We start from the raw sequence: 15572 nt of genomic DNA on the forward strand, positions 1-15572 counted from the left end.
CTAACTGTCCATCAGAGGGGCTCACAATCTAATCCCTACTATAGTGATATGGGTACATTCAAATGAGGCACTGCAAAAAAATGGTGCAGGGTGATGTCGATACTGGCATCTTGCTACTAAAGAAATGTCCTAAAACGTTAAATAACCTTAGTAATCAGATGTCATTAGCAGCATTTCTCATACATTACCCGGTCCCGGCGTTTCCTTTCCACTTCCTGTTTAGTTTGCAAGAGTCCTGCAACCAGCCAATCACCATGCGGGGACTGAAGCCGCGTGGTGATTGGCTGGCTGCCGGGCTCATTCAAATTAACAAGGAAGTGGGGAGGGGTTGCAATTGTCTGGGACCAGGTAATGTATACAATCCCCCCTCCTACTCTCCCACTGAACCCTCCCTCTACCTATGCCTAACTGTAACCGCTCCAGCCCAGTTGCCTAACTTAAGACTACTGTCCCCCCCCCCGCTGCCTAACACTGAACTACTCCACCCCCGTTGCCTAACACTAACCCCCCTGCCTCTACCTACTCCCTGCCACCATGCGGCAATAGTAAAAGCCGCGATTTGCGGCAAGGAGATTAAATTATGGTGTGCGATAAACAGCGGGCACTAGACGGCCACTATTTATCGGGCGCCATAATTTAACCTTTTTGCTGCTAATCATGGCTTGCACTATTGCCGCCTACGGTGGCACCATTTTTATAGGCGCTTGTTCTGTGCCATTTTTATCTGCTCCGTAGTGATATGCCCATCATAGTCTAGGGCCAATTAAGGGGTAAGCCAATTACCGTAACTTATCTGTATGTTTTGGAGGGCAACCGGAGTGCCCAGAGGAAACCCATGCAGACACCAAGAGAACATTCAAACTGAAATTCAAACCAGGGACCCAGCGCTGCACGGCTAGAGTGCTATCCGCTATTTCACCATGCCACCCAATAAATAGTGGTTTATCTTAACAGGATAATTGAAAGCTGTCATACATCAATTAAAATCAGTGGCGTAGCAATAGGGGTTGCAGAGGTTGCGAGTGTATTGAGGCCCTGGAGCCAGCGGGGCCCCCGTAGGGCCCTCCCTCAACCACAGTATTAGCTCTCTATTGGTCCTGTGCTAGTAATATTCACTTCTATAGATGCTGTGAATAGCAGTAATCATTAACAAATGGTTCCCCATCCCCTCCTTGCACCTCTAATACTGTGAATGACCGTGGCAGGTTTTGGTGCTCCGTATCAATTGTGATATAAAGAGTGCTTGGGGGACCCCAATGTAAAACTTGCATCAGGGTCCACAGCTCCTTAGCTACACCACTGACTAAAATTAAAAAAAAAATATTTTTCTTTTTTTAGCATTTGTGTCCCCGCAGGAGACATTTGGCATTACTTCCTGTTCACCTATCACCGCCACAGGAAGTGGGGACTATCTGAGGCCAGAGCACACATGGCCATAAAACCAACCCTTCCCCACTCTTTCAAGCTCTAAATAAAACAAAACAAAAAACAGAAAAAAGGATTTTGGTTGGATGTGCACTGTAAAGACATAAATATCTGTTGATATTTTGGAAAAACGCATTGTATGCTTTGTAGGGAAGCAAGAGAAAAGACTTGTTTTCTGGCTCCGCTTCTATGTATCGCCTGCAGTGTTCACTGCTGGGGATTGTCTTACATCCACTGTCACACAGAACCACAAGAGACAAATTCTACATTCTGCCCTCACAATCCTCCTAATACTGCCATTTACAACGAACAATAAACCCACATGGTGCAATCTCTATAAATAAACACATAAATATATTTAATTTCTCCCCCTGCAAACAGGGCAATCACATAGCGTATCAAGCATAGAAAACAATCACAGTCTCTCCCTTTGACTCTTTGTATTTGACAAATGCGAATCTATGATTTTATTTTTCCATTCCTAACCAGCATTAACTTCCTGTGGCGAGCGCTGCTGTTTAACAAGGCGATGTTTCTCATTTCCTCTTGCGCGAGATAACCTGCTTCCTGTAGCAAACCGTCGCTCCCTCTCCGCTAACACCGAGACTGGTATACAGCAAAATTCACGTGGAACGCATGTCACAGATCAACATTTTTTAAAAGTGGACCTGACCTCAGAACTTCCTCTCTGCTCTAAAAGATATGCAATAGCACAATAACCTTTAAAACAAATCAAAATAAATCTGCATTTTGTCTACTTCCTGATTTCATGGAAGAAGACATATTGTTAACATCCTGTGCTTTCAAATGAGCTTATCAATCAGGTGGCAATCAGTGGACACAGGGGAGAGATCAAATTACAACTTGTGATTAGACACAAATGAGGGGGAATTAAACAGGCTAAACTCTCTAAATGCATACAGAGTGCATTTCTCTGTGTTTTCCTTCTGTCCTGTGCCAGAGTTCAGGTCCACTTTAATGAATGGCTGTTTTAACTCATGAAAGCATTGGGCAAAAAATAAATAAATAAATAAATAAATAAAGGAACGCTAGTCTTTGAATTTGATAGAGAGGAGGACTTTTAAATTATAGATCCACTTCAGTCTCTTGTTAGAAGCCGGCCTGTTTTACTGCTCATTGTTTCTTTGGAATTCTGCTTGCACCGGCCTGATCTCAAGGGCTCTCATTAATGTGTGTCTGTACAGATTGCCTAATAGATTCCTTTGTGGCCGTCAAATCCTCTGTCCTTCTCGCGGAGGCGAAGCACAGGACAGACCCCTGTGGAAAAACGCAACAGCTATGATCATCAATACAAAATGTGAAAAATTAACCCCTCGTTCTATGGGTATCACCATTATTTCCGCCAGTTGGGTAAATTGCAAGATGTTGGGCCTGACTGTTCTAATTGCTAGCAGACCAAATTTCACTATTTTGCTTTATAAAAAAATACATTTTGGTGAATGCAATTTCCATTTTTATGGAGTCATTTGGGGGTGGACAGTGCTTTGGAAGACTAAGAACAGAAAGGCCATGACCAGGGCCGGATTTGTATATTTTTCTGTGCAAGGCTCGCTGTCACCAACCCCACTGCCCACGCGCCCTGTTCCTGTGCTTCCCTTGTCCTGTTCTTCCAACATGATGTGCTGTTCTCCCCCTGTCCCGTAATGTCCGCATCTTTGACTGCTGCCATTACATGTTTGGCAATTTAACTGCCTGAGCAAGACAGCGGCTGCCAGCCCATTGCTTTCTGGTGCCCTAGGCCATGGCCTTAGTTGCTTTCCATCAAACCTGGCCATGGCTATGACTGTCCTGCCAAAAAAAATATGCACCAGAGGGTGAGTTATTAACCCTGAGACCCACCGATCCTGGAAGCTTTAAAGCAGAACTGAAGTTAGGTTTAAAAAAAACTGTTTCACTTACCTGGGGCTTCTGCAAGCCCCCAGCAGCCATCCTGTCCCACGCCGGTCCTCCACGAGCCTCCGTTCTCCTGCCGCCAGCTACTTTCGGTTTCACCTCCAGGCCACTGCGCCTGTGGCGCGACTCTGGCCACACGTATCCTTCTTCGAGTTATAGTCCACAATAGTACTATTGCAGATGGGAATGCGTAAAAAGGATACACTTGGCAGGGCTGCGTTGGCCTCGACTTCCAAGTCAAGGTACGGAACGGAGTGGGAGAACGGAGGCTCGTGGAGGACCGGCGTGGTAAAGGATGGCTGTTGGTAAGCCCCAGTAAGTTTTTGTTTTAAATCTAATTTCAGTTCCCGCTTTAACACAGAGCTAAACATAGCAGGCTCCGCCTTTTTTACCTGAAGTATTTGTGAATATATATAAGTTGAAAATATGATTTGCATGCTTATTCAGGGTCTATGAGAGGATCAGCAGGACAGCCAGCCACTCTGCTTTGTTTAATAGGAAATAAATATGGCAGCCTCCCGTATCCTTCTCAGGTCAGTAGTCCTGAATGGGCATCCTGAATAATTTATACTTTCGACTATATGACACTACGGTTCCTTTATCAGATCTCCTGTAAGGGCATGCGGGAATAAAATGCTTAGAGCTGCATTGACTCAGGCTTTATAGATGTGCTACAATTTGATAAAACCTGTCTGCCTTCATGTCTCGGTGACAAGGACATAGCCATAAACTGACTTATTCACCGCCATGCCTCCAGGATTCCATAAAAAAAAGTGTTTTTCATTTATAGACTATTTTCTCCTACGCCCCCTCCTGAGGAAAAAGAACAACAGCCTATTTCCTCTCCAAACAAGCGCCTCATGCAAATTTATGGCGCAAACACGATAACATTTTAATATTTGCTTCCGCTTTTGTTTACGGCTGGCGGCTCAGAAACACCCACTTTTTTTTCCTGAGAATTATCTCGTCAGTTAAAGAGAAAATGCAAAGTGAAAACCTGAATAATCTTATCACAAAACACATACAGAGCGAGCGCTCTCCTATTGGGAAATCACATAACTAATAGATAAACAGTCGAGTGCCAGAAATTACATCTGCTGACAAGGATAGCAATGAATCAACGCAACGTAGGCCTCTTCAGACATCATTTCAGCAGATTACCAATTTAACATGAAAAGCTCTTGAATAACAAAAGTTGCATTAATTCTAGAGGCTCCAGTCACAGTTCCCGCTCAGAAAGCAGGCGGCAGACTTGCCAAGCGAACTGTGTGAAGCCCAGGAAACCTTTGGTCTTATCCTGAGCTACCTTTGCCTACTTATGACGAGCTTCTGTGAAGGATTCTCCTCACATGAAATCCTGCATTGCCTAATTACATCCTCCGCCATCCATGGGTGAAGAAGGCCTGAAGATGGAAAGGTTCTCTTATGGACTATTTGGGCGCCCCATGGGTACTAATGCAAAATATCGGCTATTGGGCGTCAAAAGGAGAAATTTGGGTGCTGGGCCCGTCCAACTGAAATTTGTTATTTTGAGAAGTATCCTTTTGAAATTAGTTTTGAGAATTAATATTTTGTTAATTATCATTTTGAAATGTATTGTTTCAGATTTTTTTTTTTTTTGTACTTACATTATTTGTGGAGGAGGAAGGGGGATTTTATGGTTAGGCATCAGAAAGGAGGGTTTTAGGGTTAAGCGTCAGGAAGGGTTTTTTTTTAGGGTTAGGCATCAGGAAGGGGGGTTTTAGGGTTAGGTGTCAGGAAGGGGGGTTTTAGGGTTAGGTGTCAGGAAAGGGGTTTTATGGTTAGGCATCAGAAAGGAGGGATTTAGAGTTAGGCATCAGGAAGCGGGGGTTTTAGGTTTAGGCGTCAGGAAGTGAGGAGGGGGGGGTCTTTGAGTTATATGTCAGGAATGAGGGCTTTATGGCTAGGCATCAGGAAGGGGGGTTTTAGGGGTAACCATCACAAAGAAGGGTTTTAGGGTTAGTGTGAGAACGCGGAAAAGCCGCCGCTAGTACTCAGAGTAAGGCGGCTGATTCGGCGTTCAACATGGCAGCTTGCGCGCAGGGATCTGCATTCACTGGCCTGACGGAGCGCGGAGAAACCGCCGCATGCCCAGAGAACAGGGCGGCGGATTCCGCGTCCGACGCGGCGATTTGCACGCATAGGCCTACTTCTGTCTGTACTGCTGAACGTGGAGAAAACGCCGCACGCTCGGACAGCGGTGCGGCGGATTCCGCATCCAAAACAGCAGAGGCATTACAACACATATCTGGTGTGGCTGGGACTGATAGTCCACACAGATTCAGAAGGACGCGTGCGCGCGCGGAGAGGCAGAACATTTATGACATCCAGAGGGGTGTCAGCTGACCAGGCCGGTCAGCTGACAATTCTTTCAGGTTTCATTGGTCCAGCACTTAGGGGAGGCGCAGGAGAGCGCTGGTGTATATATACTGGGTGCTGGTCATTCCTCTGGTGTCTGGCGTTGCGATCACTACGTGGTAGCACTCAAACCTTGTCAGTATCTGTGTTATATTAGACCAGTTTCCAAGGTGTTGATGACCAAGGAACTCACACCTTAGTCTAGGAATTCTGTTATTATCTGTGTTAATATCTAGACCAGTTTCCAAGGTGTTGATGACCAAGGAACTCACACCTTAGTCTAGGAATTGTTGATTATTTGATACTCTGTTGCCAAACTCTGCTAGCCTTAGGATTCTGCATCTGTCTTCTGTCTCTGTACTTTATCTGTCCGTGTGTTAACGACCTGGCCTGCCCGACCTCGAGAACTATCTCGCCTGTTAAGAGATAGTTCAAAGATCTGTCAGTGACACTCCCTCATTGGTGTCACTCACGTTCTGTCCTTCCCCTCTCAGCCTGACTCCTCCCTGCGGAGAGTTCAGACTAACGGAAGGAACTTGTTGCGGAGCAATACTCCTTATTGCTCTAGCACCTGATCTTCAGGTGCGGTCCTCAAAGTATTACTGTTGCACCAATACACTCTCATCACTCAGGTGTCCAGAGGTTAGAGATATATCTGATTATTGGTGATACTGCAGATCATCAATAATCGGGTATATATCTGCATTCTTGGTGATACTGCAGATCACCGGTAATCAGACCCTCTCTGTGTTACACCGATCGTTACAGTTAGGCATCAGATAGGAAGATTTTAGGGTTAGGCGTCAGGAAGTGGGTTTTAGGGTTGGGCATCAGGAAGGGGGGTCTCAGGGATAGGCATCAGAAGGCTTCTTAAACACTGTATTGACAGCTGACAGAGCACAACAAGGTACACAACATGTTTTTAAGGTGAGGCATCTGGAAGGGAGGTCTTAGGGTTAGCCATTAGAAAGGGTTTTTTTATGGTTAGGCAGGGGGGTCTTAAGGCTATGTGTAAGGGAGGGGAATGTTAGTATTATTCTAATGCAGATAAAGATGAAATAATAAAAAAAAACATTGTTATAGATGATACTTATAAATTTCGGCTTTACCCCATGCCCTTTGAATACCGTTATGTTAGTATATTCTAGCGTAGATAAAGATGAAGAAATGATAAAAAAAAACATTGTTATTGATATTTTGAATTTACGTGATCCCTTCTTTAATGTATGCCTCTGGCAACGTTTAGGCTCCACTCTCCAGGTAAACTGCTCAGATGACTTCATGTATATGGGAAAAGGCTGCTGCAAAACTCATAAGGCTTGATGGGGCTTCTCTGTGCTTTACATCATCACGCATGAGTCTTTTATGGGAAACTACAGAAAATTTGCAAGAGTAGAAGCCCTTTTTGTGGAATTTAATTGTTACTGCATTAAATGCAATGAAGCGTGAAAGGTATGAAGAGAGCAATACATTTCACCTTCTGCTTTGTGCAGACTTGTGAACCAATTAGACAAATAGAAAGAGGGAAAACTGTGAGTATCTTTAACAACAAGCCACATACTGTTGCCTTTGGAAGTTGCATGGCAGCACAAGGACTTTGACAGGTGCAGACTTGCAGGTGGAGAATAAGACATTCCCCTTTGTATCTCCTTCCTGCTCTCAGAAGCCATTTTCTGCTAGGAAAGTGTTTTATAGTTAGAATTTTTTATCAGTGTGGGTCACACTGTAGTCACTTCCTGTCTGAGTCAGGACTGAGTAAGCCACTTACATACCTGATATTTAACTCTTTCAGGCAGAAAAAGAAAAAAAGGAACACAGCATAGTTATTAGTGTGCTAGGCACTGTACATACACGTCTATCTCATCATGTCACTTCGGGTATCCTTTAATCCATTTCTGCATGACATATCTGGTTTGCATGCATGATATTCTGTGTACTTCTAAATAGGGACACTTGAAGATATTAGCAGTCCCATGACAGAGATCCCATTTACAGGCTGACCACAGACAGCCAAGACACCAAGCAACCATGGAATTTTTTTCAGGTGGGCTTATTCTTCTATCGCCTGGTTTCTCATTTGCTCTTGCTGAGATGCAGTTTGCCTTATGAATAAACACCATTAACGGGAGATGCTAGTGCAGCATAATATTTAATGGCAGAGAAGTTGTTATGTTGGCTGCAGCGTAAGCAGGAAGCTTCAGCTCCTGGGCTCCTTACGTGGAAAAGAAGCTATTTTGAGACGCCAAAACTCGGCAGCCAAATCTTTGAAGCAAGAATTGTTTTTTCGGCACCCTGCCCTATAAATAGCATTTCCCTGTTTCTGTGGAGTCCAATATCTCTAATTACATTTCCACCAAGTCAGATTTCTTCTCAGAATAGCCCACATAAAAGCTGTCCTTTAATATACAATTCATTACTCTTACAGGATATTGGCCGAACTGCATCAATAGTGCTTATGGTTAAAATGGGAAATAATGGACGTGTTTTATCAAGAGCTGAAGGTTGATATTGAAATAAATTCTTAAACGGCTGGTAAAGATTTTTTTTGAAGTGTTTATAGACACAAGGGCACTTTGCTACATGATGTACATGACCAAATATTGCAACAAGGGTCAAGGACAAGGTTCTTCAGCACTAGAGGCGGAGATTCCAAATTGTGCCCGTCCCAGTATAGGTAGCCAGATGTGCCCCCAATATTATATAGGTACAATAATAATACAATAACATTTCTCTAGCGCATTTCTCTCATAGGACTCAAAATGCTTGGTAGTATTCAGGTAGTATTAGGCAGCCTGCCTCCCTGTTTAGATAGCCAGATGTGCCCCCAGTATCAGGTAGCCTCCTGCCCAATTTAGTCATATGAGCCCTCATAATGGTACCCCCCTCCCCAGTTTAAATGGCCAGATGTACCGTCCATAGTAGGTAGCCCCCTCCCCAGTTTTGATAGTAAGATGTTTCCCAGTATTAGGTAGCTCCCCTCCCCGTTTAGATAGCCAAATGTGCCTCTAGTATCAGATAGCCCTGGTGCCTCTGCCTTGACCCTGATTGCATTATAACTGTGGCTGAAAAACATAATCCTGCTGGGTTTATAAGTTAAACTAGACACCTTTTTGTGTCCTGGCCTGGGAGACATTTTGTCACTATTACAAGTGACTTCTTTCATTTAGCCGTGGTAAAGGAAAACAAAATCCAGACACTTTAACCACTTATGGACCAGGGGTGTTTTGTTACATCTGTGCTGCGTGGGCTCTCCAGCCTGCAGCACAGATCGGGTAAAAGGCAGGGCGATCAGACTTCCCCCCTTTTTTCCCCACTAGGGGGATGTCCTGCTGGTGGGGTCTGATCGCCGCCGCTCTGTGTGGCCGAGCGGGGGGGACTCCTCAAAGCCCCCCTCCGCAGCGATTCCCAGCCTCGCTCCCTTTCCCTCCCTCCCCTCCTCTTTCTGGGTGGCACAGGACGGCGATCCATCCTGCGCCGCCTCTGACAGGCTTCAGCCTATCAGATGCTGGTGATCCCCGGCCAATCAGAGGCCGGGGATTGCCGATCTCCTTTACGGCGCAGCTGCGCAGCAGCGCCGTATGATGTAAACAGTGGGGATTTCTTCCCCGCGTGTTTACATTTAGCCTGTGAGCCGCGATTGGAGGCTCGCAGGCTGTTCACGGAGACACCCTCCATGAACTGACATGGAACGGCCGCTACCATGGAAACCCACAAACGACCAGCCGCCGCCTATCGGCGTTAGCTGGTCGTTAAGTGGTGTGTGTGTAATCCATTTAGTAAATGACTACAAAGAGTCTATCCAGCTGACAATCATTATGTGGACTATAGAATTATCTACCGTAAATACAATAATGTCTCAGCAATTCTTCTTTGGACTCGTTTGAACAAAGAAAGTGGCCATAGCAGTGGTGGCATTTTACAATACAAAAAGTTAACAAAGGTAACGCAGGTTGTGCTAAATGTGAAATGTCTGCTACATCAGTGGTGTACGTATTTGCATAAGTATCTGTTAAGTTGGCGTGTGCTATTTGCACACATCAATTTTACTAACTTTAGTGAATATGCCTATATATGAGAAGGCATACGGGTTTGATGGAAGTCTCCATGTCTGCTTCCAGCAGAGGTAGGAGAAGCCCAGGGTATGTTGCTGTTGTGGTTTATTGAATGCTGTAAAGCAGCACTACAGGAAGTCGAAAGTCAATGGGCAGTTTCCTGTCGAGGAAATTGGCTGGACCAGCAGATATTGCTTGCAGAGAGCAAAACCTCTTATCCACTCTTCCCTAGGGCTCGATAGGACATTATCAGGACGTTACCATTATACACACAGCATGCACAATGCTTTCATAATGCCCTTATGCATTATGCTATTTGTAGTTTAGGGAATCTGCCCCAATGATTTCCAACAGAGGTAATTGTTTAGTCTTGAAAAAGCATCAACTGGAGAGCGAAACTTTAACCTTGCACCTCTTAATCCATGGTTCCCCTTTCGATGCACTGAAAACTGCTCACATATCACGTGCGAATTAGCTGAGCCCCACTGTAAACCCAAAATGTGTGTGTCAAAAAGTCAGCTTATATACGATGATATATGATAATGCTAATAATGTGGGGTGTTCAATGGCGGCCTGATATTTTACGTGCAGAGTTGTTCTACTGGCCTCTCCATACTGAAGCAGATAAAAATGGTGCAGCATGAGCTCCAGCAAAAAATAGTAAAAGCCACAATTAGCATCAAGAAGGGTAAATTATGGAGCCCGATAAATAGCACCCGCTATTTATCAGGCACCATAAGTTAAGCTCCTTGCTGCTAATCGTGGCTTTAACTGTAGGTTTAACTAGTCAGGAAGGTGAGGGTCAGCTGGGGTGAAGTGGTTAGGGTAAGGCAGCGGATGGGAAGTGGTTAGTGTTAGGGGTGGAGTGGTTAGGGTCAGGCAGCCAGGTTGGAGAAGTTAGGGTTAGGCAGCAGGGGTGGAGTGGTTAAGGTTAGACACCTGGGGGGGGGGGGGGGGGGGGGGGTAGAGGGAGGGTTCAGTGTGAGAGTAGGCAGAGATGTAGCTATACATTACCTGGTCCCGGGTGATCACATCTCCTCCACTTCCTTGTTAGTCTTCATCTGTCCTGCAGCCAGCCAATCATCTTGTTGCTTCAGTCCCCGCATGATGATTGGCTGGCTGCAGGACTTCTGCAAACTAACCAGGAAGTGGAGGAGATGCGATTGCTCAGACAAGGTAATGTATGATAGATACTGGTAATGACATCTTGTTGCTAAGAAATTATTTAGAAATGCCCTAAAACATTAAATAACCTCAGTAGCAAGATGTCATTATCGGCATCACCGTGCCCCATTTTTTTCAGGGCTCATTTTTAATGTACGCCTTTGTACTGCCTGGTATACACTGCGCTGCTCCTGAGGAATGTGCTGTTTACATTTGAGCTTTCCAGAGTGTCCAGACGGAGGGTCACTTTAACACATCGATAACTGGTAAGTAAAGTTGCGTTGAGGTCTATTCTGAGTGAAGTGCTGTAGCATTTAAATAGCTCCTTAAAATGGAATGGATCGAGCGGCGTAGTCATTTAAACAAGCGGGCCGCGTTAGTGGTGCATGCAGCGAAGGCCAATTTGCAGGCTAAGGAATTCTGTTCTCATTCCCTCTCAGATTGTATTTTCACATTAGCAGCACTCAGTCTTCCATTAGAGGCTGCAGCAGCAGCGGATTCAGCATCTTTCATAGCTGAGTGAAGGGAGATGTTGGCAGGGTGAGGAGGCTCCGCAGTGGGCCGCACTAAAAAAAGTAACTTACTCAGTTCATTTTAACGTCATCTGTTTAGCCTCAGTGCACTGACGACTTAAAATGAGTCTGACAGGCAAAACGTATTAGATTAGAATCAACCTTTTTTTTAGAACAGGAACGACCTGATGGAGAAAGCGTTCTGCAATCACTGTCGGCGCCGCGCCAAATGGGTAAAACAAAAGGCCTCTGAATTGTTTTGTGGCTACGTGTACCATTTTCTCGGTTTTACAAAAATACTTGAAGTTTTATGGCAGGGTAACGTTAAAGAGGGAAAAATGTAAAATAATAAATATTGTAGCCGTATTACGTTTCATGGGTGTAGTTAGTATGCATGAAGAAACTGGTTCAGCCACGTCAGTCGGGGTCCTCTGCGCATGTGCGGACCTCCTGCGCATGCGCAGAAGACTCCGACTGATGCGGCTGAGCCAGATGCCGGGGCTGATAGTGGCTGAATGGCAGGAGGAGGGCGAGGGACTCAGACATGCTTATGGAGCTGGAGGAAGCCCCGGGTAAGTGTTAAATCTTTAGCTTAATCCGTTTCTAGTTTACTTTAATGGGAATAGTTTTTTTAGTTTTTTAAAAAAAAAAAAAAAGCTAGATACTTACCTAAGGACAGGGAAGGCTGTGTTCTATAGAGCCTTCCCTCTCCTCTCCCGATCCCCTCCTTGCGGCGGTAGCACCTCCGTTTGAATTCCCCGATTCGAGGGACTTCGGAAGTCCTCGGGAACCGTGTCCTCTTGAAGACAGGCAGCTCCACACTGCGCACGCGCGAGTATGCGAGAGAGGGTGTCCGCACGTGCGCAGTATGGAGCGGCCCACCTTCTGGAGTACTTGGGCTCCAGAAGACTTCTGAAGCCTCCCTTTGGTGGCGGAGACAGCAGTATTTGACCAAATTAATGGAATACTGCTACGGGAGAGCCAACCCGGGAATGGGGACCAGGAGAGGAGAGGAAAGGCTTTATAGGTCCCAGAGCCTTCCCTCTCCTTAGATAAGTATCTGGATTTTTTTAAACATTTGATTCTCATTCACTTTAAGGACCAGAGTCTTTTTTTTTTCATAATGCCGTTTGTTGGTCACTGTGATTAGCTCATAGTGATCACCTGGTAAGGAGCCAATGAAACTGGCTCCTTACCCTTAGCAGGAAGTCTGTGGCCGCAGCAAGCAGGGTTTGGCTTGGGACTGCTGAAAGCCACGGCGCAGAAACTACAGTGCATCAGGCTTTGAGAGCCACAGATGTAGCGTAGATTCTCACTTCTGTGGTCCCCAACTATCTTTAACTTATATTTGCACATATAGGGCAATACTTACTAAACATTGGAAAAATACAGTGCCCACAATTTTACCGGTATTTACACAATTAAAGCAGATCCGAGATGAAAAACTAACTATAACAAGTAACTTGTCTATATATCTTATGTAAAGTTTAGATAGTTTACACAGCAAATCTAGCTGCAAACAGCTTTATTAGAAAATGATTATTTCTTCCTGTGATACAATGACAGCAGCAATGTTGTTTGTAAACATTACACAGAGGCAGGCTTGTCTGCATCTTGAGCACTCAGCCCGTGGGAAAAAACCTAATCCCCCCTCCTCCTCCGTACTCCCGTCTGCCTCTGAAATCAATGGCTAGTAACACCTCCCTCTCCTCCTGCCCAGACTGAGCTCCCATGAGCCATTGCTACTGCCAAGGCTCTCTGAAAACTTGTGGGCGTGGCTTTTTTCATTTATAGGAAATTAGAGTATTAAGACAAAAACAAAAAAGTATTTGGCTTGAGGAATGCCCTATAAACAATAGGAAAGGAACACAAATATGCAATGAGTAAAAGTTCACCTCAGATAACACTTTAATATAGCACATGTTGTGCACAAAGTGCACCTCCTAGGTCACTAAGTCACTCACGAGGTCACTAACTTACCTAGGTCACTCACGCACTATGCGCACAATGCAACCTACATCACTTCTGGTAATTTTAGTTTGTTGAATACAACCTATACAGCTTTAAGACTTTAAAGTTTGCAAAACGCTGCAGAAGATTTCAGTGCTTAATAAATACAAAATAAATAAAATATTAAGTCTTCCTCATTTTTCACCCAACTGGAAAATACTCTTATTTTAAACCCCAATTCCAGTTTTATTTTTCAGGTTGTATGATTGGATTCCATCACCTGGACAGATGGAATGTGTCCCTTGACAGATAACCTCATCTCCTGTTTATTACTTTTGTAATAGCATGGACTGTTTGTTGCTGTCAAATCTCATCTCAGGAGCCTTCCTGCTGCCCCAGATGGCTGTGATCACACAAGTCACAGATATATAGGAAAACACAGTCTGCCATGCTGCCTACTTCCCCTGATCAGATAGATTTATCAAGTTATCGGCTACATGAAAAAGCGAGTGTAAAAGTTATCCTCCCATGATTCCTATAGGCCTCTTCCTGTTTAGAAGTCCTAGACTATTGGAAGAATGCATCTCCAGTGGCTGCATTACCTGCATGTGATATTTGTGCTGCTGCCTGGGTCTCAACTGACAAGTTTGAATCTATAAGCTACGCACACACATGTGGTAACCATCAACTAATAGCCAATAATGACCATTTCAGGCGACAATCTTTCTATGTGTACAGCAGCTGTTGATTGATCATGCTTGGACTTCTGAGGTTGTTAAAGAGGAACTGTAATGACAAAACGGCCCCTGGGGGGTACTCACCTCGGGTGGGGGAAGCCTCAGGATCCTAATGAGGCTTCCCACGCCGTCCTGCGTCCCTCGGGGGTCTCGCTGTAGCCCTCCGTACAGCCGTGACGCAATATTTACCTTCCTGGCTCCTGCGCAGGCGCTCTGATGGCTGTCGGCGCCGAAGTAGGCGGAAATACCCGATCGCCGTCGGGTCTGCTCTACTGCGCAGGCGCAAGTTTCCAGCGCCTGCGCAGTAGAGTGGACCCGACGGAGATCGAGTATTTCCGTCTATTTCCGTGCCGAAAGTCGCCACAGCGCCCCCGCTGGAGCCAGCAAAGGTAAATATTGAACTGACAGTCGGCACAGTCGCCGGCTGTTCGGAGGGCTGCGGCGAGACCCCCGTGGGACAGAGAACGGCGTGGGAAGCCTCATTAGGATCCCGAGGCTTCCCCCACCCGAGGTGAGTACCCCCCAGGGGATGTTTTTCATGTTACAGAGTCTCTTTAAGGATTCGTAGTGCTGAATGACGCCTGAGCAGGACCTCTATATAGGGAGCCAGAGAGCTTCCTCCGCTCCCACAGTATAGGTATCAAGAGAGGCCCCCCTTGCTCCCTCCCTCCTTCACAAAAGTAACTCCCCTCTCCGGGATACAGGTGCTGCAAATCTTCTTCCTTCTTGGTATCCATATCCTTGATAACAGTGCCCCCTTTGATGATATAGGAGCATGTCCCCACAAGGGGCGCTGTTACCAAAGCAACGGCCGGAAGAAGAAAAAGATATGAAGCATGTGGATCCCTGGCAGGTGAGTTACTGTTGCCTGCACAGTCTGCAATGGCCTGCGCTTCCTCCCACCACTGCACCCCCCCTCTTCCTGCTGCTGCACCACTAAAAATGGGGCTGGGCATAGCTTCAGCACATAAGTCAATGAAACTGGCATGTCTATTAGAGAATGAGGATGGCAGCCTCCATATTCCTCTTGTTAGGAAACAAGATACACTCAGCAGAAAGACCACACAGGCTGCATTGAAGTAGCTACAATCCTCTGAAGATCATTACCTCCTGGTTGTGAAGGTCCCCATTACTTTAGTGCAGCTGGAATTGTCACCTCCGCATACTCCGCATTTGTCGAACTGCAGCTTGGACCCGATGATCCCGTCACATCCTGTGCGCACAGGCTTTCCTTTTACGCACACAGAGTTGCTGTAAGGCCTACATTCAGTGCCATCGGTCACCTGCGGAACAAAACACAACAGCGTCACTGTAAACCCGGACCTTCCCAGCTCTGCATATGTGTACAGAACAAGGGCAGTTTTATAGAGACTATACCAGAGTGCTGCACCATTATATCCATCATACAGGGCCGTTTTTAAGCAAAGGCATTACAGACA

At 45.6% G+C, this 15572-nt stretch overlaps 1 protein-coding gene across 1 annotated transcript in view; it reads right to left on the bottom strand.

Annotated features, from left to right (window-relative positions):
• ADAMTS5 (ADAM metallopeptidase with thrombospondin type 1 motif 5) overlaps window positions 1-15572 on the bottom strand; it is a 143907-nt gene that overhangs the window by 3075 nt on the left and 125260 nt on the right. Inside the window, exon 7 of the mRNA XM_068270594.1 lies at window positions 15241-15416. Coding sequence (XP_068126695.1) covers window positions 15241-15416 — 176 coding nt within the window. The remainder of the gene's footprint in view (window positions 1-15240; window positions 15417-15572) is intronic.

Source organism: Hyperolius riggenbachi, chromosome 2, assembly GCF_040937935.1.
Source record: "Hyperolius riggenbachi isolate aHypRig1 chromosome 2, aHypRig1.pri, whole genome shotgun sequence".
In the NCBI taxonomy this organism is placed as follows: domain Eukaryota; kingdom Metazoa; phylum Chordata; class Amphibia; order Anura; family Hyperoliidae; genus Hyperolius; species Hyperolius riggenbachi.